Raw genomic sequence first — 21,799 nt, 5'->3', positions numbered from 1 at the left:
TTCCCGAGTTTGTTCTGTCAGGCACAATTTAGCTCACTGGGATTAAAACGAAGTCGTTACGAGCCCACTATATTTAAATTCCTTTTTGGGGGGGGTCACCCTTCGAGATACAGTATTCTAATTATGGAATAATAATGGACTCTGTAAAAATGTTCAGAATGGTCATAAATAAACTAGACAAAAGACTAGTGTCTCCTAACCAAGGCACATAAATCACAAAAAAGCATTTTTTTCGTGAAAAAAATCTTCACAAATTGAGTGGAACACAATGTTTATTCTGGTGCTCGAATGACAACGGGTGATGACGCAAGAGAGGTAAATTTTACTGTACTTCTGCCATGGCCTGGAAGATCATTTAGTCACTGCGGAGTGAAAATGCGTTGTAAATTTGACTCAGCTGTTTTCTTACAAACCCTGTCAAATTTCGAACGATTTAAAAAAAAAATCATTTCTGAGGCTTCAAAGTCATGAAAAACAAGCAGTTTTTTTTGATCTGGAACACTGTGTGCTTGTCTGCTGGATGAGTTGACATGTCCCCCTCAACTGTCAATCAAATACCACTCCATCCTACGAATTGAAAAATGGATGCTACTTTGCCTTGCATAGTTCTGCTTATACACCGCGAAAATATATCCGTTTATAGCCTGCGTTGGCTGGAGGATATCCCACCCGTGTGTTACGGGTCTTTTCCATGCCTCAACAATGAGGCACTCTAAAGCAGCCACGCCAACCCGAAACCCTGGTACACGCAATGTAAAATTGACATAGCGTTCACAATTGTCTGAAGCAGCAACTAGCAGCATTATGGACCAAGACAGTTGGTATTTCAGTGTTGTCAGTGAATTCTAAAATGAGAGTATTTTTACTGCTGGGGTGGAAAAAAAAAACAACATTTTAAAAACAGCTGTTCTAATTTCTGGGGGAAATGAGACTCAAGAACTGTTGGAATATGCAAAGGATAAATGAAGTGCCCACCTTTATATACAAACTGTATGCGATACATCTATTTTTTTAGCAAAAGAAAATGCATGTCTTGTTTTTTTTTTTAAACTTCACACAATGATTTGACAGTATTGTACCAAAAAAACCCATCCTTGCAGGGTCCATCCAGACTATAACATGTAATCTCTCTCTCACACACATACAGACACACGCACACACACACATGAAAATTAATCTAGAATGTCAAATGAACACACCACACAAACTCATGGTATTCACATGATAATGCAGCCTACGCTCTTATTTAAAGGGGAAAATGTAGCTAATGATTCTGGGCCTTAAACAGACCCAAAATGAGCAGGTGGCACATCTGCTACGGATGTGAAATTAAAGTTTGGTCTCACGATTTGCATATACAGTACACTAATGATTCATGTGAACACATTGTTGAGCCCCACCCTCGAGTTTCTTTCAGTCAGACAATATTTAAAGTAGTACTGTAATCACAGAATTTTTATTTCATAGAACCATTTATAGGAAACTAAGTAGGATATAGATGAGAAGTTCAACAAGTCCAGCCATTTGGGAAAAAAAAAACTTTTTAAATTATTTAAAATTGCAAACTGCAACATATGAATTATATTATTTAGCCAAAGGAGCAGAAAAAGGTCATACCCGTGGCGAATAAATCACACAATCTGTGTTAAATCTAAATCCAACACAATATGTTCAACCTAAATCTTACAGGAAAGCTGCACCCTAAAAAGAAAATGTACATTCCTTGGATGTCGGACAGTTCATTCTCACTTTGTGAACATCAATTCTCATGGAACGTTGACAAAAAAAAAAAAAAAAAAAAACAGAACAAAAAAAATTCTCCCTAGTACATCACCCCATCCCCAAAAAAATGTGACTAACTTTAAATCATATCTGAGAACTTGTAAAGGGACAACGGTGAATAATCAACCCCCCCAAACAAATCGCATCTCTGGGAGCTTTCCTAACTTTTGTGTTCACAACTTTTCACCTGACCTGTTTTGTAACATCAGATTCAAGAGGTGAAGTCTTAGCAGGGTTTCAATTCAAGAAGGCATTCATTCTATTGGGATTTCTGAGCTGAGTTGAAACTGAACTGGAATTAATGAGTTCGGTTATTGCTTTGATGAATAGTATTTCCTCTCCAGGTGAAATTTCACGTTGTTTAGATGCATGCTGGGGAAAAAAAAACAGACGTGACTTCAATTGACTTTTGGATAAAAAAAAAGTCCCTGCGCTGTTCATCCTGGAACGTTTTGGAGTGGATTGGCTGAAGAAGCAGCCACATGGCAAAAACAGTGACACGAGTCTGTTGTAACGCAGGAGACGAGTGATTAGCACCGTGTTCACTAAGGGCAAGCCACAAGGGAAAGGGTGCAGAGTTCGGCTGTGCACTTCGAGTGCTGCGTGCTGTAAATCAACTGCGGATCCTTCAAAAAGTCACTTTTTGGTCTTTAGTCCCCTCTGTCAAAGTCTGGCTGTGTGCAGCTTATGCAAATATAGTCTTCCATCTCTGCACGCTCCGCAGACAGTCCCACGCAGACTTGGTGGAACCACTGATTGCAGCTGCCATCACATTGGACCCAGTTTAACTAGAAAGTGAAAAAAAACAAAACAACAAAGAGGATTATTATAGTAAAAATTAGCCAACTAGTTGAGGGTTGTCTGTCTTGTGTGCTGCTTAATCGTCACACACCTCATCTCCTTCCGGCTCCCTGCACCACGGCGCGGCGCACAACGAGTAGTCCTCATCCGAATCGGACGCAGATGCGGAGGGTTCTGACGCTCTGTGCATGGGGGAGCAACTCCTCCTCCTTTCTTCACTCCGGTCATGTCTCCTCTTAGACTTCTTTTTGCAACACCTCTTGGCCTTCCCAGAGTGCTGAGAATCAGAGCTTTCCTTGCGTCGCTTGGTCCTTTTGCTCTGAATGCTCAGTGCCTCTTTATTGTGATTCGAGCCTCCACTCTGTTGACACAAACCCGAGATAAATGTGATTTTGTATTCCTGTAGTTGCCATTAGTCGACTCAAGGAGATGCAGCAGAAACAGAGAAGATCCCCAATTAAGTTAATACCTTTTTGTGGTGTTTTGTTCTCTGCAGCTCGTCATCTTCTGCACTTTTTCTACAGTTGGGTTTGTGAGTGGGCATAGGAGCCAGTTTGTACAGAAGGTATGTGTACAGCTGCTCGGTCTCTGGAAGTGTGACTTGCAGTAGGAACCCCTCCACCATCAGCTCCTCCAGCTCTGGGCCAGGTCCTGCAAAGGGCATTCAGAATTGGCTTCAACATTAAAAAGAAAAACAAATAAAGAAAAAGAAAGAAAACTAACCCTGGACAGGAACACACTGGTGTTCCGTGTAAAAAACGCCATTCTTTGGCGATACTCTTGATCTGTACTTTGCCTGAAACAAAAACGGAAATTATAACAAACGCTAAACAACACCACATGCCTGAATGCAAATCTGACCACCTTTGACACTTCCTCTAGCAGCCCATCCGTACAGGCCTGCTGAACTCTGTGCTGCCATTGCACCGTCCGCTCGATGAGGAAGCGCAACGCGTCTCCCTCGGGCAGTCGGACCCGGATCCTCTGCAGTGACGCCAGCAGGGGCAAGACCTTGTCCAGGGGTGGCTTCCTTGAACGCTGGCAAAAGGGGCAAAGCCAGACTTGGCCGTATTTGAGGTCCGCGCTTGCTACAACGCACCCGCTGTGGAAAAGCTCCCGACAGAGCTCACATTGCACCATGGCCCCTGACGGCGCCTTATGGCAAACACAAACACTAAGTGCACCACAGTTCTCAGCAGAAAGGAGCTTGGATTCGTTTGAAGCCCTCAGAGCCAACAAGGTCTCCATTTCTTTGTCGCGGACGTCATCAAGGGTGGCCATCTGTGACGAGAGAAGATTTTTAATATTCACAGAGATCATGTTATAGGGCTTCCTCACAAGCAAGCGTAATTAAAATGTCAGTCTAATTCATATTAAGTGCAGTAGTATTTGCCTAACATACACTATACGAACCAAATATATACATATTCTCCTGGCTCAGGCTAATTATGGTCCCAAAAAATGATAAGTGTCCTTGAATATTTCCTCCAACAACATCAAATCAAATTAATTATAGTACTTAATGAAGGTAAGCTGACAGTAGAACAAAACCGGTTTTCCTTTGTGGAGAAGAATGACACTTACAGCAGAGGCGGAGTTTTTGCTTTCCGAAAGTGCTTTTTCCACATCGTAGAGCGAGTCCAGCTTTACGGGGGATCTCTTACTGATATGTGTTCCCTCTTTTGTTTTTCTATGTCTTGATCCATGAAGCCCAGCTCCTATGTCACATCTCGGGCACAGTACCTGCAAGTGGAATATTCCCGTATTTTGTTATTTTATGTTAATTGTTCTGTAAAGCGCTTTGTTACAGCTGCAGCTGTTGTGAAAGCGCTATACAAATAAAGACGCATTGTAAAAAAAAACAAAAAAAAAACAAAAAAAAAACTGTCATCCATTAATGAGGAGGTTACTAAAGTACAGTTTCATCAACTCTTTGACCAGATATACCATAGATTAGTTTTGGTAAATACAAAAAACATCAAAATATCACACGTCATATGTTCAAATTTTTTGTGGTGCAGACAGTGAAAGAATGACTGTAAATCCAAGGAATATTACAATGCTTGACAAACCTCCAAAAGAGAAAAGGGTGAATTTTTGAGCAGGAACGTTTTTGTTGCGCTTTCCTTCCAGGCTTGCACGTCACTGACCAGAGCTTCCAATCGACTGAGAGGGTCGAGTCTCACTGGGATACCCTCTGCTCTGAGAACCAGCTCAGAGAGGTTTTCTAGCACGGGAATACGTCCCCCGAGCTGCAATGGCGCAAAGGAAACATTTAGATGGACAACCAGGGTGCTCTCAGTGAAAATGTTCAACAAGAATCCCACTTTACCTGGAGGGCTTCAGCTTCATGAAGCCATTTCTTGGCCTTGGCCACAGCATCCTTCAGTTGCAGGCAGTTTGGCAGATACGCGGGAATAGTTTCCATTTCTTTTGAAGCAGCATCAAGTGTTTCTATACTGTGATACGGACTGCGAGAAGATGAACAAAAACGATCAATTAACTCATTCAATCCCAGCCATTTTCACTGGAGCAACCCCCTCAATCCCAGCGTTTTACTGGATTTTGAATGATCTTGCAAGGCCCACAGAATATTTGGTTCTAGTGCTACATAAACATGGAGCCTACCAAAATAAAGTTTCTTTCAGCAGAAAAAAAAATGTTTCTATCTTTTTCCCTTCTTCAGCAATTGGCATTACAAAATGGCAAAGTTTCACGGAAATGGCGATTCCTGGGCAAAAAACGGAGAAAAAGAGCTTTTTGTAAAAGCATGCATTTCAATCACGTGAGGCACCACTGCCACCTACTGGTCGCTTTTTTACATGATTTACAATGCAAACTGCTTATTCTCATTCACAGATTGCATCAGACCCTCCTCCTCTCTATGAGGCAAAAAGAAGACTTACACTACAAGTACGTCCTTGGCAGGCGGGGCCTAATTTTAAAAAGACGTACAAGTACGTCTTGTGGAAAGAAAGAGTTAATGTATTAAATAATATTAAGTCTTTCGAACTTTTACCTGACACTTTTTTTTTTCTCAACTGCTGCATCTCTCTGTGCCAGCATAATACAGCATTGGCAATTTGACAAGAAGATTATTTATTACGTTTCTTTTGTTTGCTTTGCTGAATAGAAACACTCTATAAAATGTGCAAAGTTAGCTGGGGGGTATGCAAAAATGATGGGAATGTACATAGAGCTTCTTGATGTCTTGGTAAGAGAACAGCTGGGCGAGAAAATTAATAATACTATGAGGTCCAAAAGGGGAGATCTGTGATCAAAGTTAAGTTGATTTTTTTTTTCTATTAAAAAGATATTACTACTAGGACATACATGAAACCTAAATGGATCTTTTGTTATCCATGAAAAATACATTCAAACAAAATAGTTCAAGAAAAAAATGCCTGTAAACTTTAGACAATGCCTTTTACATGTGAAATATTTGACGAGTAGTATCAAGATATAACCCATTACACAGGTAGTCAATGGCTGCGAAACTGATATTTTTTGGCTTGCAAACATGAGCGTGCCTTTGTCCTCACCTGGCTTTCATGAGGCCGAGCATTCGCTCCTCCAATTGCTCAGACACCGTCAGGAGCTCTTGCAGACGAGCCATGGCTCTTTCCACAGAGCTGTGAGGGGCTAAACCCACCCCTTGGTCGATCAGCCTCCTCATGGTGTCCAGGCAGAGGTCGTCAGGCCTGCTGTTGGCTTGCTTCACGCTCTCCAGCCAACGGGCCTGCTCTAGTCTCTCCCTGAGCAGAGGCAGCTGGGGCAGCTCGACATCAAGGCCCAGGCTCAGATCAAGCAGTTCCTGAAGCTCGACCGAGTTGGGACAATCATCAGAGAGGAGCCTTTCGCTGCGCTGTTGGAATTCGTCAACCCTTGTCAGCAGGTCCTGAAAAGGTACAAGCAAATGTACTTAGGTTCTCAGATTAAAAGACGCAGTCAAGCTCTACAACTAATTGTTGAACACCTTCAGTAAAGGTCCTTGTCTGATGTTACATGGCAGGCTGTCCAACTGTTGGACAAAGGATCGCAGCTCCTCCACGGTCAACTCATTCTGGCTTTGAGACTTCCCTCCGCAAGCACGATACCTGTAACATTATCAAAAGGACACAAGTTTCGGAGGGACAGCTACAAATATATAAAATATTTCATAACTGCGGTGTAAAACATACTACCATTAGTGTGTTGAGAGGTAGCACAAATGCTACTCTATATGATTACAAAACTCCGGCGAGGATAAAAGCTGCAGCCTTAATGGACCTCCACAGTACTTAAGAGAGCATGCAGCCAAGCCCATCTGAGGCATTTTGCTCAAGTAATTTTTCTTGTCTATGGTCGTGTTTTAGGGTAATGAAGTGCATGCAGCTATGATGTCGGAAGTAATGAATAGTCTACTCTGTCATGTAACTAATATTCGCGGACGTGTCCATTCACATTTAAAATCACACAGGTAGACAAAATGGGTACCTCGTCTGCCTCTTCCCATTGAGAAGTTGTTGGGCCACCACAGCGACTTTATTAGCTTCGACAGCAACAGCGCGCAGCTGGTCCAAGAGGGTGGTTTGTGGGAAGCCTTTTGTCTCGGCCTGCTCGACCAGGTTGTGAAGCTCTTCCAGACCTAACCGGACAAAGACCATTCGTTTAGCGCATCTAAAAATTGCACAAACATTTCAGACATTTGTCCCGAGTTTTGATCAGAATAAGCCGACTGTTGTTGAATGAATTTCACCTCTTTTGTGGTTTTCTTTCTTCTCCAGAATGCCCTGCACAGCACACAGCCACTCCTTATAGGACTCTGCACGCAGCTTCACCGCTGCCATCATGGGGTATAATTCATCCAGTGTAAATTTGTAACTAAGGAAAAAGTAAGGCCGGAGATTAAAAGGCAGGCTTCTAAAGTACCATTTCCATCACTATCCTTGGAGCAAGCTGAACAACTTGGTCATTCTACAGACACTGCAACTTGAAATAAAATGGACAAAAAAAAAATACAAACATGACAAATTTGGATCATTTTTACGTTTAAAAAAAAAATAATAATGGCATATTTTATTTCTCAATTATAGGGCAACTTTACAATACCTGCAGAGGCAATTATGTAAACGCAGTTTTGATTAATTCTAAGTTGTTTGGAAGAAAATGAATCACTTTTTGCAGGTTTGTTTTCTGACCTGTATATACAGAGGGAGCAGGTTGCTAATTGAAGGTAGGAAAAGAAAAAAAAAAAAAATCGGATCCGGTTGCTGTGGAAACTTAACACTCACTCGAGTATTAGGTTGTCAAGTGGACAGGAGCACAGGTCCTGGACGTGGTACAGGCAGACCACCTTGCCGGGTCTGCAGGCACAAGTAATGCCAGACAAATAGCAAGTGGTCCAACACTTGCAGCATTGACGCTCCTCATCAGGGAGCAGCTCATAATCTACTTGCCGTGTTTGCACCACACCCTGTGGATATAGATTCACAGTCATTAGAGCTGAAAAGGAAAAGGGGGGGGTTCAGTGTTTCCTGAAAATGGAAGTTGTGGTTTCATTCTACTTATCAACATGCTTTGGTGTGACTAGATGCATTGTGCCCCATTAGCTCTGTAATGCTGGACGAAGCAATTAAAAATTGGAGATGAAAATCTAGATCTCGTCACCATTTTGTTAATCTTCTCTCGAAGTTCCTCTTCTTCTTGGACCATGGCATCCATCTCCTTCTGCACGGCGGAAGCCAATTCCACATCTAATGTATCTGCCTTGAAGGCCATGTTGCAGACCATCTCGTCGTGGGAGAAGACGCAATAGCGGTTCAACTGGCGGTAGTGTTTCACACAGCCTCGGCCAACAGGCATCTAACAAGAAATTGGCATTCATTAAAGTAAGACACTGTTGTAGCCAATTTGTTTTCATTGTATTCTTTGATTGCTACATTTCTACATGTCAATATGGAAGTGTTGTTGTAGGAGCTTTGCAGGCTCCTCTGGACATCATGACAGAACAAAGGCTAAAAATTGAGTCCCAATTAAATTGCAGTATTTGAACTCCTGGTGAGTGCCTTACCCAATCCATGGTGCAGAAGTTGACCGCTTCAGCAAAGTTGAAACCTTGGTTAAACCCACTGTGGTACGCTCTGGGGAAGGTGATGACAAACTCTCCTGCACATTGGTTTGTGCGATAGATCTAGTGAGAAAGCCAGAAAGATGGGGAAAAACGTTGAAAATAAACACTTCTTGGAATTGTATTTAGATGCTCATTGGGTGTGCTTGCACAATTTAACCGTAACTAATACACTTGACACGGTCAAGAGAGATTACAATTTAAACATATCTATTATTGCAATTGTACTTTGCAGTGGCATGAATCATATCCAAACACGACCCAAATACGAGTATCTCAGAAATAACAACTAGCATTTTTGTCAAGTGACTACTAAGTTCAGATTTGTCTGAGACCCGTCACACTTGTTCCTGTGTTGATGTGAGGATTAAAAATTGTGTCGCAGCACTGAGCTAGTTACCGGGACGCCGTTGTTCATCAGCGTGTTGGGATTCATGATGGTAACGAGTTGATGAAGGAGGTCTGCCTGAGACTCAAATAGTTCAGGAGCTAGTTTTTTCATGACCCCCTCCAAGTGCTCTGCAGCATAAGATGGTGCCCCATACCAGGTCTTTGGCTCACCCCTGCACGGCCAAAAAGTAAAAAAAGAAAAACAAAACATTTTTAGCAATACAGAGTAAATTGTGTGTTAATTTGAGAAAACTTGCCTCATTTAAAAATAATAATCATCATAATTTTAAAAAATGCAACACATAATTATTGAAACAAGGCTAAATCACTCATGAAAAAAAACAAATCTCTTCAACTTCACAAGACACACTGTACTATAAAAGCATACCAGTGAAGGTAGTTGATGGAGTAGCTCCAGTGGTCCTCAATATGCCAGCAGAAGGAGGAGAAGCACATGCCCACATACAGCCAGGGTAACTTCATTCCGCAGATGTCGGCTGTAATGTGAGTCAGCACTGAGGCATCCAGCACAGGCATGTTGTTAAGATTCCAGCCACTTGTTAGGTAATGCTGTAAAACAGAGGAAGTCTCAAAACTATGGCCTAGCCCACCCGACATCATTTGGTTTGAAAGATGATACAGTGGTAGTGGTCATTTTCTAGCTACCAGTGAGATACGTATTGTTTAACATATATCTTATTTGATAAAGCCTTGCAGCACTCCATTCTACGACTAACATATGACATTACAACAGTTAATAACTTGTCAAATTATGAATGTTCCAAAGGAAGTGTATTAGACTCCACTATGGAGGGGAAATATTATACAAATGCTGCTCTCGTAGTGTATCTATTGCAGTCCAGATGATAGCCATAGTAACTACAGCTTGTACCTCGTCCTCAGGAGACACTTCAAAATGGCCGTTCTTCACAGGGAAACCACTCCCAAACTCCTTGGAGGCAATGTCTGCTCCATATTCTACAGTCACGTCCTCTTCAATGGTGCTGACTAGACGCCAAAACTCCTTCTCCACCAACTCAGTCGGAACCATCTGCAACATGTCAAAAGATCAAGTCATTGAGATTCTCTGGTTATGACAATTGGAGAGTTTCTAGAGGGTGGCAAAATGTCAGACAAGACTTAGCAACGGTTCCAAGTCATAGGAGGCTTTGATCAATGCCATTGTAAATTAAACTGAATTATATCTCTTAGTATTATATGATCAATTTTGTCCACATGGGCCTCCCCCAGCTTCAGTTCCAAGTGTCCCTGTAATTTGTGTGTAATTGTGTACACAGACAAGCAAACAAGACAGCCCCACTCACGTGAACTGGCATGTTGAAATAATCCGACTTAAAGGAATCAGCCATGTCTCCAAAGGTTTGCAAGGTGTAGCTCCTGCTGGCCTGCTCGAAGCCAAAAGCGACCTGAGGTTTGCCGCATTCCTGCAAATTAAAGACAAAAACACATTTTAAACTAAATTGCATTTGTTTCCAGTCACAAGCTGTGTATTACATCAGGACCAGTCCCCCAAAGGTAGTGAAGCTGCGCCTCACCTGCGCTAGGCACTTGGGGCATCTCCAGTCTCCTTTGGGAACTTCATGTAGCGGGGGGATGAGACAGAAAATGTGATAGCTGTCATCACAGCCATCACACAATAACAGGCGGTCCTCCTCGTTTCCATTGTGACACACGAGGCACATGTATTGCTCCACCTGAGTAGGCAGAAAAAACATTTGCTTTCAAACACTAAAAAAAAAAGAACTATGGTGGTCATTTTGGTCATTGTACGTACACTACAAGATACTTACTTTACTCGTTGTACCATTTTTATTGTTATTTAAAACATATTCTTCACAACTTTCTGTAATCGAATATTCCCCAGTCTCCTCTTTCACCGACATGCTCACTGAAACACATGGATGAATTATCAATTGGGGGGGCTTTGAAGCTTCACTATATACTCGTATCGACGACTTAAAATCGCTTGCTCTTACCAGGCTCTGGCTTGGCAACATACGTTCCCATTCTCCTCCTGAGATTTGGACGATTTTTGCGCACCTCCCCGGCTTCGCTTTTAAAGTAGCCTCGCTGCAGAATTGAGCAATATAAGTAAAAGGAAACGTGACACAAAGAGGAACAGGAAAGGCTAAACCGATATAGAAAGAGTCGGGCAGACCACACTCACTTCAGCTCTCATCCGTTTTGCACGGCGAGCGATGCTGCATATCTCCTGAGGCTGCACAGACTGACGCTGCGGCAGGTCATGTGGGGTGTACACCTTATCCTTAGTGTCGTTGGTCAAAGTGGCTCTCTGCAAAGGCAGAAGTTGGCGGGCGGGAGGCAATGAATGCAAAAGGTGAGCATGGTGCAGAAAAATGCACGTTTAGTTTTCAATTGAGTTACCCTCGATCCACTAAAGTATAAACCCATACTGTGTTACATTGCATTTTATAACACTGTAAGCACTAATCCTAAACCACGCCGTGTGATAGAGTCATCTGCTGACAGTGATACCGTGCCATGTGGGACATCGGCCATGAGAACGAAGCTGATAAGGCCAAACCCTAAATAAGAAATCAGTCTCCCCAAAAGTGAACATGGTCACAACAAAGAACAACACTTTGCGGTGGGACATACAGGCTGATTGTCTCCGGTCTGGAAGAGGTTATAGGGGTAGAGGATTCGCTCATAGTGCGCCCGCAGATGAGAGCCCACCGCCCTGCCTGGAGCAAAGCCCATCTTGACGGAGATTTTAGTCCAGCGCCGCTCTCTGCAGACGGCATCGAAACCTCCCTCGTCATTCACCAGCTGAACAACAAAGTATCAAAAGTAGTTTTTTAGGGGATTTGTAGGAAATGTTCACATTGATAAATGTGAATGTGTGTGTGTGTGTGTGTTGGTACAGGGGGAGTTTATGGGAGGGGGTTGTGGGGGCGTGTACAATTTGCAGATACCTTGTTGAGCTGGTAGAGATCTAAACTCTTTCTTTCCAAGTGAGGAATTTTCAGAGTGCATCCTTGAAGCTCCCAAAACTTTGCTATTTGATCCAGAAAGTTCAGTTTCACTCTCGTCTGAGCCTAAAAAAATCAAAGAAGTCCGATTGGTAAAATGCACTAACTTCGCCATAAACGTACGTAGTTTCATGAACATACCTCTAACTCATTGAGCCTTTGAATTCGTGGTGTGAATTTCAATCTTTCAACATCACAGGCAAATGGTGGCTGCCATTCCTAGGATGAAAAAAAATAAATGTTAAAGTTACATGGAAATATGACACACAGGGAACACGCAACTTTTTTGCATGCTCTATTTGAATATTTTCTGAACACTAGAACAACGAGGCTGTGTGAATAATCAACCTATTGTTTTCTTGCTTGAGTAATTAAGTGGACCAATTTTATCAGTTTCGATAATTCACCATCATACATGCTGATCCCATCCACAAAACAAGCAAAAGCCAAAATTCCTATTCACTAATGAGGTGAGCTGAACACCATTTACTACTGACAGCACTGTGACTATTCTCTCTGCGTCACCAACATATCTTACACTAGACCACAAAACTTCCTGCAAAATGTCACAAATGCTGCTGTTGGTAATGTGTTGAGACAGCGCAGCAGAGAAAATAAGAGCAGTTTCACATGAAAATGCTTTATACTGCATACTGTATGTCCCTGTGCTAAATATTTATTTGTGTAAAGAAATGGTTCTGTAAACTGGTTCATCTAATTAAGTTTAATCTGGTGTGCATCGACATGTCCCTGTTGCAGTTGAACTAATGCAAGTCACAAGGTGGATGGGAGATTTGTGTTTGTCTTTGTTTTGTGACAGCCTATTTTCTGTTGCTTTTTCAACATGAGAGGTGCTATATATAAAAATCAATAAAAATTAGTTTGATGGATTGACTGAAGATCCCAAAAAAGCATTTGACCCAGCCCACGATGTAATTCTGAACGCATATAAAATATAGGATGAATCCTCAACAATGGGCCCAAAAATTTACCCATATGCAAAATAATAATTAGGATTGGAAAAAAACACCAAAATTCTGATTTGATTCATATCTTGATTTTTGACCCACCATCCCACATAACATTTATATAGGCAGACATTTGTTTAGCCCCGGTTCAGCCCCTACTACATAATTTTATTTGAAATAATAGGGCTGGGCAATAATTAAAATTCAATATGTATCGCGATAGACACATGATTGATATCAACAGAAAATGCCTTTGATAAAATATTCAACAGAAAAAAAAATCTGGAGAGAAAAAAAATATGGCATTGTATGTGTTGAGGGCAGCGTGCAGCCGGCCCCAAACACGAAGAAGAAGCGGTTAAACCAACAAAGAAGAGGCCACCTAACCAGCTAGCAGCATACTCACACAAAAGCAGTGGTGTAACTTTGTTCATATAAATAACCAGTCGACGCAGTACAACTCTTACATGCTAACCCGACTGCATACCTCTGAATGGATATGTGGTGGACAAGTAAAAGAGTATCTATATGATAAAAAAATATATATATGAAGTTTGGTACCTCTATGCTTTCATATGGTTGTTTCTAGTCTGGACTGGAAGCGCAAATTGGGAGTTGGAACGGGCGTGTCACTGCTCTACCATTACAAAGGCGACACAGGTTGCTGTCTATGAGAGTGGTCTATTTTCTTTTCAAGGTAGCACCAGATTTTTCTTTTGCAGACCATTAAAGGACCAGGTGGAGTGGGGTGGATCTTGAGTCAGGGGTGCTAACGTACATTACAGATTGGGACTTAGCTGCGCCACTACAAAGAAAAAAAAAAGGCAAACAACTTTTTTCCCCCCCTCAAGCTATCTGTGCGGCGCCAAACGGTCTGCTAACCCACAGTTGGGGTGCACTGTTTTAAGAGTATCATGATTTGGTTTCAATACTTTATCTCTACATGATCAAAACTAAACAGATTTGTTTGATTAATGCATCATATTTTTTATCCATTAAGTATGCCTCTCTGAGGAATTCATAAAAACACAAATGGCCATGGAGTTAGACAGTTCTTCACTTTTTTTCCTTTAAGTTTCACCTGTAATTAGATGTTTATAAAAGCCTTCACAATTTTGATCAAAAACGGACACATTGTTGACCACATAAATATTCAGATACAGTGTTAGAAAGTGCTTGGCAAAGGGGCAACTATACCGGTTACTACATTCATGCGACAGCCAAAACACAAAATTGACTCTGAATTTCTGCCTTGACAAAGATGCATGATTTGTGGTAGTTTGAAATGGTTTTCAAATAAATTCATCCGTTCATGAAGCGAAAGAGAGGTAACAAAAAAAGGAACCCCCTATATACAGTACAGTAAACATATACTGCAAATTAGAACCACAATAATGAACAATGTTAAATACATCAATAAATATTACTCAAGACACTGAAAAGTAGAGTCTAATGGTAGCGCTTGATGTTGCATCCAAGGAGTGTATATGTGCCCTAAGTCTAGAGCAGACATTTTTAAGCACTAACCTGAACTGTGTAGTTACCAGAAACGACTTAACAACAGCAAACACATCTTTGTTGTAGAACATTTTGAAAACAATACAGTATAATACGGGCTACTTGCATCGAGGCCTCAAGAGTCGTTAGCCCTCTATTGTGCATAGACAAACTGAGAACGTCGAACGGCACTGTAAATGACCTAATAAAAGGACATTTGATCATCCTTTGACAGCACCAATCTGAATCGAACACTATCTTTCCCCAACGGACTAAGTGAACAATATATGTTGTACATTTGTTGACTAATCAACACTAAACCAGCCATTTCCTGATGTCAGCTCATAAAGATCATCCCATTCGACCCGTGAAACACTTGCATTTCAGTCCTCTAAATAAATTCAATTATGTAACACCCCGGACGTTGTTATTTATATTTTCGATAAAAGCAAGCGCGTGTATGTTTGTCAATTTATTTCAGTCCAATTTGGGCCTTTATTGCATTAGTGGACTAATAAGGCGCGGACACACCCTTGACAAAGCTACGGCTCATGCCAAACACAATCCATGACGAATAAAGTTAGCGAAATAACCTGAAAGATGAGTCCGTGCTGTGTTCAAAGACTCCGCGTTTGGCCAATATTCAAGTTAAGCAAGGGGGACTGAAGCCACAATTATCATCCAATTGGAACAAAGTCAGCAAAGCTACAAGACAAAAAGCAAAAGCGATGCCTACTTCTAACAGTAAATGTTGACAAATGACAATATGTTCGCTGTTTATTTTAATAGTAAGAGGGGGGTGGGGGTGAACAGTGCGGCCATTGTGATAAAGCGTTCTTTCTCTCCATAAACAGTTGGTCCCCTAGCACGTAGCGATGCCAGGACCGTCGCTGTGCACCGGACAGGCGATTCTTCGAAACTAAAACAAGACATACAAACCCATCGAATTGAAACGAGCAAACAAACACGTTTTGAAGCCAGGAGGTGCCAAGATACTGGAAATGTATGACGCCAGTCCAGTTAGATCACTTTGCCTTCATGTAAACAATATCAATGATTACTGCATGTATAAAACGCTGAACCCTTCTGTTTTTCATATAACGTTGTGACCGAATGTTTGACAGTGTGGGGCGTCGAAATTACATTTACACTTGGGTGTTTTCGAGCTGAAAGGCTCGTCGAGCGGTTACGTTAGAAGGTTAGCAAACAGAACACACAGCTAGCTGACAATTCAACTCTCGAGCCCCCACTCCGCCATGTTGAAAGCTGTCTTAAAAAAACATAACTTTGACTGGGACTTGACGCTCTCTCCCTTGGCCAAGCGCCCTTGAAAATTGAGCCAAATATTAAGGGAAGCTCACCGGTGGCGGTCGGACTTTACAGATGCCAGTTTTCTCTGCAATGGGTCGTATTTTGTTGATGTAGGCAAAAGGATCAGCAAATTCCTCCCAACTCGGCTCAAAAACAGGACACTCCGGGGGAGGAATGAACTCATTTAGATGAGATTGAGTCATTCTTGCATCTTCGTTGTGATGCTCGCTCAGTGATGCCCAATGGGTTGCTCACACTCAATTTGTTCGCTTTGTAATCCAGATTTCAGTCCGTATCCATTCTCCACTCATTCAACTCAAAGGGGAATTATCTAGTTGAAAGCCATAGGTTGACAGAGCTATGTGCTTCCGCTCCAAAAAGTAGATACCCAGAAATGACTCGTTATGAACGTTTTCGCAGTCGAAAAATGACCTAATTATACACAGACGTTACTTTTAAGTATTATTAGTATTATTTAAACCGTGTTAATGTACAATTTAAAGTTTTTAATCGAATAATAACACAAAAACGCCAAGTAACTCGCGAGGCTCGGATTGCATACTTTAAACGTCATGTCAGGTTATTTCAAAACCGTACGAAATTAACTTTGGCGAAGTTAACCCTTGCTTAGTCCTTTGTACCCAATATATTTCTATTTAAGGATGATTGATTACGTGCTTTGCTTTTGGCGATTACTCCCGTTGTAAAGGTTTGGTTTAGACACCATGAAACATGGAGGCTTCGTTAGTTTACGAGCAAGTGCGATGGGTTGGCTGGACACTGTCTAACTCCGCCCGGCTGGGTCGAAATAATGACATGGTACTCAAATCGAACACACCTACCATATCAATCCGCTTCGACCGGATCTTTGTTTTTAAATGGTCGAGAGGAGCCCACCGATTGGTAGGCACAATCCATAGTATAGCGGTTCTTTTAATATTTAAATATGAATGCTATTTATGCTTAACACACACACACGCATATTTTTTTTTTGCCATCTACCATCTATAACAAGTGTGTGTGTGTGTGTGTGTGTGTGTGTGTGTGTGTGTGTGTGTGTGTGTGTGTGTGTGTGTGTGTGTGTGTGTGTGTGTGTGTGTGTGTTTAGCATGGACTGTTCATTGTTATTAATAACAAATCGAGCCAAACGGGCGTAAACTAACCATTTGATTGACAGCATCACAGCAAACAAACGACAACAATGACCTCAAGTTCAGATAAGCTATAACGGCTACGACGATGTAATGACGACCCCAAGTGGTATGCAGATTACTTTACACCTTCAACAACAAATAAATTGTTCTTTTTTACATATTTGAAATTTGCTATCTTACAGTATCCTCCTGAAACATTTTATAATAGCTCAATATGGAAAAAACAAAAACAAATATTTCATTTCCCAAGGTGCTGGTAATATACGTGCTGAAATACAATCCAGAAGTGTTAATTTTAAAATGTGTATTATTGTACTTAAGTTTCTAATAATTTCTCCCGGCCAAAATATGCCAATTAACACACCAATAAGCCACAGCACCGTATGAGCGCTGTAATAAATAGTCTGCCTCCTCAAATGTAATAATGTAAAATAATAATATACCATAATATATATGTTGACACTGCCAGAGGTATAAATTAAACAAGATAATTCTTGTTGTGGTAGTTTGCAGCAGTATAGAACCTGTCTGTGCTGTGTCCGGTAAGTTAGTCTTGTATTGGATCTCTTCATATTGTGTAAGTGGCCGTAATGTTGTACCTGATTAATGTATAATACAGTCACACAAGTAATCTTGACCTTCAGGTTACGCACAAGACATAATTTTAAAAGTGTGAAAGTTGAATATTTTTATTAGAGTACAACAATGGTACAATGGTCTGTGTGACAAAAAGAAACAGTAGAGACATGTTTATCAATCCAATATGTGTTTTTAAGGCTCAGCTCTGACAGTAAAGCCATCCAGCACATAAACTGTATTTATTTTACAATTCATTCTGTGTTTCATTACGCTTTAAAACTAGGCATGATTCACTCGGTCTATTGCAACATAGTAACCTATCTTATCATCCAAACAGTGCCAGCCGATGGGTCCGATCTCACAGTCAGCGCAAATGAGATACTTGATTCTTCCGACATCATTAGTGAAGCCCACATTCTCAAAATCGAACATATCACCCACTAACCAGTGGGCGGTCAGTGTGTCCCTGTCCACTGAGTCCTCTGTGGCGCTGAGATTGCTCTTTTTACGCATGGATGGCAGGATAAGCTGAAATGAGAAAACAACACAGCTCCAATCAAAAATGTGCTCATCTTTGAAACCGTGGAGCATGATGAGCATGGATTTGTGAAATGGAAAAAAATGACTCCACAAAGTGACTTCAGAATGACAGAGACAATTTTTCTTACGCTTCAAGGTGAAAAAGTTGTCATATTTTGAGTTTAGTTCATTGTCACTATACATTGCTCACATCTGGATGCTCACAAGTCAAAGCAAAAAAAAAAAAAAATCGCCCGAATGTCAGCTTCGTATCTTGAAAAAAACTAAGGTCGGGTCACTTGAGGGGAGGTTCGGTGACACTTGAGTTTTTCCACAACAGCACCTCACTGCAGTCACCTTCACTTGCCTCTTGTTCATGGATCTCTGCCTTCACTTTTGTCTTTCGTAAGTCCCACTGACTTGGCCACTGAAGACCATTTCTTTTCCTTCCAAAAGCCTTGCGTTGTGCCATAGTAACAATAAGCGAGTTTAGAACAGTGTGTCAACCAACTGTCAGGGTCAAGAACAGGCCAACCTAGATTAGACTTTGCCAGAAAACATCTAAAAAGCCTTCCACGTTCGGGAATCACATTCTGTGCACAGATAAAAACCAAGGTCAAGTAGTATCAGAATGAAAGGATGAGAAAAAACACGGAGAAAAAAGAGGAGGAAAAGAACAGCTCATGATCTAATACAAGCCGCATCATGCTTTTAACATGGAGGAGGCATGGGCATGGCTGAAATGACTGTTGAGAGATAGAACAGACTGTAAAAGCAACTCAATGCCGAGTCTGAGAAAACAGGCATAGTGGCGATATTAAAACAAGGACACCAAAAAGCAGTGTGAAACTTTTCCCAACATGAATGTGACCTACAAACTGTACAACTCAACTGAAAAAGAAGAATTTTTGCGAGAGGGGAAAACAATAGTAAACAGTTGAGAAAATCTGTTTTCACAAGTGTGCACACCCTCTTATTACAAGGCGTGTGACTTTATTCAGAATTAACAAATCACATTCAATCTTACATGAGGAGGGAGTCAACACACAACTGTCACAATCTGAAGTGTCTCTGATTAACACAAAAACATTTTGGATGTTCGAGTAGACTTTTCCTGGCATCTTTTTTTCCTCAAAGCCTGACGGTTTTGTGCAAACAGTGAAACTGTTCATCCCCTCCACTTTGTAAAAGGTCCAAGGTCTAAATGAAGAAAAAAAGGCTGCCAAAAAACTCAACCTTAGTTTCTTTGAACCATATCATGTTTTCTCAAATGCATTTGGAAGATTTTAAGTTTGTTATTGAAAAATTATGAAGGGGTTGGAAGAAAGACTCAAGTCCCATATTCCTGGTATAGAAGCCCCTCTGCCTCCCCTCCCGCCTCACATTCCATCCATAGTATAATTTAGCAAAATATTTATTTCCTATGTGTTCTTTATGCATTGATATATTGTTATATGATATAAAGCTCTTTCGTGGCTTATGTAAAGTGGTTCTTTCAGTGGCTCATATGACTTTAAGGTAAAGTTTTTAATTGGCTTACACTGATGTGACACATGTTGAACTTGTGACTTTCCCAATTTTAGTGCCATGTATCAGGCAGTCAAATGTTAGATGTGTTGAGCCATTGTGTTCTTTCACCCTGACCATTATTTCATCCAAGTTTTGCGGAGCCCTTTCCAACTCAGTCACAAAGTGCCCTCAAGAGTTGCCCAGTGCGATCCGGACAGAAAGCCTTGAGGCGCTGTGTGATGCTTTGACTACAAAATGTGATTGTTATGGTGTTATCTGAGGATGATAAAAGCTTAAGTACTGTATGAGAACCTATTGTCATTATAGCTTGTAGAGCTCCCCGACCGAGATTAAGCTGATGAATATTAAACAGTTGTGACTTTCATCTTGCCCTACGGAAGTCAGTCACATGATTTATTTAAGACAACGTTTACACCATATGTCCTTCATGACAAAGCCCACCCATTTGGTATTCATCCTTGGGATGGGCCACGGCTGGGAATCAAACCAGCACCTTCTCTGGCAGCATGTGCCACTTCACCACAAGAGCAGCTGATAAATATCAAATTTACATATATATTGCATCCTACGGATACAAAGACAACGTATTTCTGAAGATTTTTTTATTAAAACAGTTCTACAACACCAATCGTTAAGAAATGTAGGCAGTCTTTTTTTTTTTTTTTGTCAAGGTGCAGTGTTATTCTCATTGCTTTTCGGCAATAATTACCAGTATTTACATAAACTGCAAAGACAAGTTTTCTTTATGGACTATTATTACTCCCTGTACCTCTATTGTCATAAACAGTCATTATTACATAGTCAGAACAATAAATGTAATCGTGACATTAAACACTGCATGGTTTTCCAAACGGAGTTCCTGTAATTTTGGCCTGGTACAGTGTACAATAATTTTCTAAAATGATCTTTACACAAGCAGGAATTCAGCCGATTTGGAGTCAACGGCTAACTTAAAATGCATGCTTGGGGGATGTAGGAGGAAGACTGCGGAACCCGAAAACAAAATTATGCAAGCATGGGAGAATATTGAACCTCCAGACAGGGAGGCCACAGACGAAATTTTAACCACTACCCTCATAACTGTGAGGCAAACGTTCTAATCAATAGGGCACCGCGCTGTTTACTGTCACCCACTATGCAAAATTTAATTTTAATGTCCCTCTTGTCCGTTTCCTAAAAGTGGGTGCAAACAAAACTGAATGATTGATCGCACTGCTTCTGACGTGGGCTAATGCAACTACTGTGCTTTGATTATTCTATTCTAACCAACTGACCTCTTTCTCCGCGAACACAGCCATTCCCGGCGACAGCACCTTGGATCCGCATCGTTGGCATAGAACAGACTTACTGTTCTTCCCGTCCTCAGAGACCAGGTCGGACCTGTCGACGCTGTCTGTAGTCTGTGTGTTGTTGTCCATCTCGAGATCTAAAACTCACTTAACCGACAAGAACAGTTCAGAACAGGGCGCGTAGTTCACTTGCAGATTATTCACACACCGCACTAAATCGATATTTTTTTTTGCGTCTTGCTGCACTATTCAGTATCCATTAAACAGTGACTGGTTTAAGGCAAATGTTGCAATAGCGAGGCGTGGTTGACTAGTTAAAGATGACGGTAACAAGATGAATTACCAGCGTTCGGTACGAGCCGGATGTGGTAATTTTAATGATTACATCCCCTAAAAACATGAGAACACAAACATCCTTATACAAGATATCAGTTGATATTTCAGTTCAATACTGTACATCGTTGTTCTAAAAACAATCGCGGTGTCACTTAAAATTCGTTCCCTCGCATTAATTTACAAAGCCTATGGTTACGCTACGATCAAGTAATAAGACAAAAGTGAAAAATCTTCAAGCTATTCTTCAAGAAATATATTTTAAAAAACGTACCTAGGCAGATTGGGAAAAGAATGACTGAGTATAACGTAAAAAATGAGAGCTTACCTAGAGCAAGGAAATCATTCTGGTTTGTCTTGGACTCTACCGTCCACTCTCTAAACGAGCTCGTTCAGAAAAAATCCTATTTGTTAATAGTTCCGCACTACATATGCGGTTAGAGCGTTTCACACAATACATAGTTATCGACTACATCTGGCAAAACTAAAATAGGAACAAAGGAAACACACACACACACACACA

General features: G+C 41.1%; 2 protein-coding genes across 4 annotated transcripts; both read right to left on the bottom strand.

Annotated features, from left to right (window-relative positions):
• Nucleotides 1–1,427: 1,427 nt before the first annotated feature.
• Nucleotides 1,428–16,210, bottom strand: kdm5ba (lysine demethylase 5Ba). Its single transcript, XM_019880902.1, has 27 exons — nt 15,923–16,210; nt 12,238–12,315; nt 12,040–12,162; nt 11,723–11,893; nt 11,271–11,396; nt 11,080–11,173; nt 10,894–10,991; nt 10,639–10,797; nt 10,408–10,527; nt 9,975–10,133; nt 9,471–9,652; nt 9,093–9,255; nt 8,636–8,755; nt 8,233–8,427; nt 7,857–8,038; nt 7,322–7,446; nt 7,060–7,210; nt 6,560–6,680; nt 6,126–6,481; nt 4,916–5,054; nt 4,656–4,835; nt 4,168–4,326; nt 3,448–3,864; nt 3,307–3,379; nt 3,053–3,234; nt 2,675–2,944; nt 1,428–2,570 (listed from the first exon to the last, which is right to left on the bottom strand). Exons 1-27 carry the CDS (start codon nt 16,073–16,075, stop codon nt 2,433–2,435), a joined length of 4,434 nt encoding a protein of 1,477 aa, XP_019736461.1. The 5' UTR covers nt 16,076–16,210; the 3' UTR covers nt 1,428–2,432.
• Nucleotides 16,211–17,775: 1,565 nt separating this feature from the next.
• Nucleotides 17,776–21,697, bottom strand: rabif (RAB interacting factor). 3 transcript variants are annotated; one of them, XM_019881450.1, is made up of 4 exons: nt 21,605–21,693; nt 21,169–21,333; nt 20,929–21,091; nt 17,776–18,133 (listed from the first exon to the last, which is right to left on the bottom strand). In XM_019881450.1, exons 3-4 carry the CDS (start codon nt 21,070–21,072, stop codon nt 17,885–17,887), a joined length of 393 nt encoding a protein of 130 aa, XP_019737009.1. In that variant the 5' UTR covers nt 21,073–21,091; nt 21,169–21,333; nt 21,605–21,693; the 3' UTR covers nt 17,776–17,884. The 3 variants fall into 3 exon arrangements, with proteins under 3 accessions (XP_019737009.1, XP_019737008.1, XP_019737010.1); XM_019881449.1 differs by lacking the exon at nt 21,169–21,333 and having other exon boundaries at nt 20,929–21,090; nt 21,605–21,697; XM_019881451.1 differs by lacking the exon at nt 21,169–21,333 and having other exon boundaries at nt 20,929–21,086; nt 21,605–21,691.
• Between the last annotated feature and the right edge of the window lie 102 nt (nt 21,698–21,799).

The sequence above is a fragment of the Hippocampus comes genome, unplaced genomic scaffold (assembly GCF_001891065.2).
Source record: "Hippocampus comes isolate QL1 unplaced genomic scaffold, H_comes_QL1_v1.1 scaffold68, whole genome shotgun sequence".
NCBI lineage: Eukaryota > Metazoa > Chordata > Actinopteri > Syngnathiformes > Syngnathidae > Hippocampus > Hippocampus comes.
The sequence above is the reverse complement of the archived record's forward strand: the minus strand, read 5'-3'. Positions and strand labels throughout refer to the sequence as shown.